We start from the raw sequence: 4,752 nt of genomic DNA on the forward strand, positions 1-4,752 counted from the left end.
TTTCCTTAAATCTCTGAGTAACTGCTTAGAAAGTCACCCTCTAAGGCCAGGGTTTGGCCTGAGCTCCTTTGTATTAATGGAACCTGGCCCTGCCTGGAAACCCTTTTTTTTCGGTCGAGACTTGCTCCTTCACCTCTGGAATATGTATGTGCTCCCAAAGGGGCAAGGTGAGGCTAAGGATGGAGGGGTGGGGAAGGTGGGGAATGTGCCTGCCACAAGCACTTGAAGAACTGTGATGTAATGGCCTACTGATGGATGCTTAGGGATAATTAGCTTATGAAAGTACGCCTCTACATCATTCTGTTCAAATCCCATTCCGTTGGCAATTCACAACCAAATCCTACTAACCTTATTTGGCACTCAAAATCAATATACTGCTAATTCACATCTTTATTGTACAGTCATGTAGGTTACAGAAAACAATAAGGCACTAACTTTGTTCCTTTACACACTTCACTTAACAGGTATTTAACAAATTACTATAAGTGCTATACAATGCAACAATTTATAACTGGCAGAAAACCTCTGGAAAAACTGTTATGAAGAACAAACTTTACCACATGTGATCCCCGAAAGGATCATGCATGGCGGGGCCCCACCCCATACCCATAGGCGGCATGCCAAAGGGAGGCACAGGTGCCCCGGGAGGAATATGCATCATCAGTGGCCTATGTGGCATAGGCACCATGGGCAGCATAGGGGGCCTGATGGGCTGCGGCACTACAGGACCATATCCCCAAGCAGGATCCACAGCATGTACAACGTTATAGGGCCCATTGAAGAATACGCCCATGCCGGGATCCAGGAATACGGGCTGCATATTTCTCAACATCTGTGCTCTCTGATGGCGCCTCCATTTGGCCCTTCTGTTCTGAAACCAAACCTTCAATCAAAAGGAAAAAAGGGATTAGTTTAGTATATGAACAGCAGATGTCATAACAGAAAAAACACAACATGCAACTAACTGTATATGCCACTGAGATTTTAAACTGGAAGTTAGTATGGAGATAACGCAGAAAAACTAAAAATAGAGATTTGATTTGGCATACAGCTACTGCCCTTCTAGGTATCTTCCCAAAAGAGTTAGACATCATATTACAGTGACACATGGATACTCATGTTGATGGCAATACAGTTCATCACAGCGAATTCTTGGGAGTGGCCTATATATCCATCAAGAGCTGAAAGGATAAAGAAAATAAGTAATATTTATATACAATGGAGTACTATCTACCATAAAAAGGATAAATTTGAGTCATTTGTAGGAAAATGGATGCACCTTGAGACCATAAAGTGAAATAAATAAGACACACAAGCTTAAATATCACATGATTTATCTTATATGAGAAACCAAAAATAGAAGCAAAAAGAAAAATTTTAAAAAATAGATAAGAAATAGGAGATCAATCTCTTGCAAAAGAGAAGGGGACCAAGAGACGGAGGGGAAGGAGAAAAGGAAGGGAAGTAGAGGAAAAAAGAATTGTGATGAGTTATGTGCATGTACCAACTCCCCACAAGGAATGTAATCATTATGGACTATAAACATATACTAATAAAAATAAAAATAGACATATATTCTGTTTCCAAGATCTAACTATTATAAATTGTGTTGCTATTAACGTGGACACGCAAGTATTCTTGTAAAATAATAATTTTAACTCTTTTGGAAAGATACCTAGAAGAGGGATAGCTGGGTCAAATGTAATTTCTGTTTTTAGGTTTTTTGAGGATCTCCACACTGATTTCCATAGTGGTTGTATTAGTTTACATTCCCACCAACAATGTAAAAGAGTTCCTTTTCCTCACGTCCTTGCCAGCATTTGTTATTATTAGATGTTTTGATAACAGTCATTCTTTCTAGAGTAAAGATATGGGATCTCAAGGTACTTTTAATTTTCATTTCTGTAATGGCCTATGTATATGACTCTCAACAGATGGATGCGTAAGGAAAATGTGGTATTTAGATACAATGGAATACTACTCTGCCATAAAGAAAGATAAACTTAAGGCATTTGTAGGTAAATGGATGCAACTTGAGAACATAATGGTAAGTGAAACAAGTCAAGTACACAAGCTTAAATTTCACATTATATATATATATATATACACACACACACATATATATAAATATACATACACACACAAATGAAGAGCAAAATAGAAGTTATATAAATACAAAGTAGGGAGAGGTTCCATGATTCCTCAAATTACCTATCATGTTGTTTCAAAAATATTTTAATGTATATGTTAATTTGTTTCATGTATAACACCATTTTTTTCAGTTCATTGAAAAAACGTTTTGTGCAAATAACTCCTTATTTCTTCTTTGTAATGCAATCTCTTTTTTTGGTCTCTGTCTTGTACTCTGAGTAACTACTTTGAATATAACAATACACAATGCATTAACTATTGTTATTCTCGTAGTATTTGCTTATGAAGGTTTATTTTATTTATAAAATAAAAAATAAACTACAACTGGTAAAACTATTTATTTATTGCTGTTATACCTTAAGAGAGTAAGCAGCTCCTCCCTTCAGCCAACACTTAGTGAGCGAAGCATAGACTAGAGCTCGGCACATTCGTCTATCTCTCCTCTTCCACTTTTAATATTCCTTACATTCTCAAATATTACTAATGTGAGCCCAATTGTGAGGGAAGCCAAGCAAGGTTTTAAAAAAAGTGCTTAATTCAAGTCTTCCTGAGGGGAACCATTCCTTTTTCAAAAGGAAACCCTAATTTCAGACTGAAGTAACTAATAGAGAAGCATGCTGGCTCTTTGGATAGGTTTCCTCCTAGAATGTTTAAGGGCTCGTTCTTCCTCTGAAAGCTCTTGAAAAATAAACAAGTGACAGTTGGTCGCGGGAGACCTGACCACGCTGTCCTAAGAACTTTGTGGCTTGTCTTGCTGGGACATGAGAGCTGCCGAAGCCCAGGACTCCACCTTGATAGTTTAACCTTGAAAGTTTAGTCTGTGTCCAAATTCTCTAAACGCTATAGTCCTTTGCCAGACGAGAGTTTGGGTACTCCATTTCCGCCGCTGTTCACTTCACACTCTCCTATCTGTTCCACCTCCCAGCCTGTCCTGGGCTCAAGACACGGTCAGTGCATTCAGTTCTTGAGTTGAAGTCACTGTGGCCCACCCGTGGCAAGGCACCCTAGCTTCTGCCAGTTGCACTTCTTAACCAGGAGACCCCAGTCACATCACTCATTGCTAAGGCAGGAAGGTTCAACACTGCATTTGTAGGTGTGCAACAGCAATGTGGATGAGCGATGCCACAAAATGCTGTTCCCCAATTACTTACGAACTATTAACAAACACAGTCAAGTCCTCAATTAAATTTTATGATCTATCCTTTTAGCATATTGGATAAGGCAGTTTACACTGTCTATAATCTTTTTGGAAGCTACCAAACTGCAAATTACTAAAACAAAGGGCCTCTTCTCCCTACCTTTTCTCTCTCACCTTAAGAGTGGGGTCTTTCAGTTGCATAAATATATGATATGAAGAAGAGTAGTGCAACAGAGCTCATTTTGGAGAGATTGAAATATGCCAGTGATAAAATCGCCCAAAATATAACCAAAGCCAATAGAGATAGCAGATTTTGGTGTTGGCTCATCTTAAGTCAGTTTTTCCAATTTTGATTTCTCAAAATAGGTCTACTATATTAGCAAAAGAAGGAGAAGGAAAGTATGTACTAAAATTTTCAGCCAGGTGTGGTGGCTCACGTTTGTAATCTCATCACTCAGGAGGCTGAGGCAGGAGGTTTGCTGCGAATTTGAGGACAGCCTGAACTGCATAGTGAAACCCTGTCTCAAAGAGACAATTTTTTCTTTTCCTGGAGAAGGGCTAAGGGTGTGGCTCAATGGTAGAGCACTTGCCAAGCAAGCAGGTAGCATTCTTACAACCTTGGATAAAATCCCTAGAACTAACCAAAATATGTCCAATGTGGAAAAGACAACAAAAAACACATCGACCTGAGAATGCCCAGGACAAAACCTAGTAAAAAAATGTGTTTTAGAATGGCTGTCCCGCAAATTGTTTTTTAAGATTTACTGACCTGCACTTTGGTTTCAGTCAAATCCAGGCGTGCAGCAAGCTCCTCCCTGTGAGGGGAAAATTGCAAATGATCAGTGTTTGGAGTTGTGGCTAAAATGAAATACATGGATGTACATTATTTGTCCCCACCTCCTCATGCAGTTTTCTGTAATACACCTTGAGGGTTCATTTAGAGAGGGGATGCCCATGGGCAACTTACCCATTAAATAATAAAAAAAGGAATACAAGTGAAAGTGTCTGCACAGTAGATTTCTTAGTTGAGTATGACTCAATCAATTTTTCTGTTTGTGTAACTTCAGAGAACAACCCTAGAGATCTTTTCTTGGGAGGTTCCTCCATGGAAAATAAAATGCCAGGAAAGTGTGGTGGCGCCTCCATGTAATCTTAGTAATCAGGAAGCCAACGCAAAGGGTCATGAGTTTGAGGCCAGACTGGGTTACATATGAGACCTGGTCTCAAACAAAAGCCAATGCACCTTTAAAACATTTTATTTTTCAATACTAAGGACTGAACCCAAGGCCTTCACGCTTAACTATATCCCAGAGTGCTTTTTTTTTCTCTTGTAGTACTCAGCTTCAACCCCAGGGTTCACAAGCCCAGTTAGGTGAGCACTTTATCACTGAGCTAGATCCCCAGCACTTCTTTCTTTGAAAATTTTGAGACAAGGTCTCTCTTTTTTTTATTTTTTTATTTTT

General features: G+C 39.0%; 1 protein-coding gene across 1 annotated transcript in view; it reads right to left on the bottom strand.

Annotated features, from left to right (window-relative positions):
- Positions 1-380: 380 nt before the first annotated feature.
- Positions 381-4,752, bottom strand: part of Esx1 (ESX homeobox 1) — a 7,630-nt gene continuing 3,258 nt past the window's right edge. The window contains exons 3-4 of the mRNA XM_005412009.1: positions 4,059-4,104; positions 381-883 (exon numbers count right to left, since the gene is read on the bottom strand). Of these exons, the coding sequence (XP_005412066.1) occupies positions 554-883; positions 4,059-4,104 (376 nt within the window). The 3' untranslated portion in view covers positions 381-553. The remainder of the gene's footprint in view (positions 884-4,058; positions 4,105-4,752) is intronic.

Source organism: Chinchilla lanigera, unplaced genomic scaffold (genome assembly GCF_000276665.1).
Source record: "Chinchilla lanigera isolate Chin_1 unplaced genomic scaffold, ChiLan1.0 scaffold00147, whole genome shotgun sequence".
NCBI lineage: Eukaryota > Metazoa > Chordata > Mammalia > Rodentia > Chinchillidae > Chinchilla > Chinchilla lanigera.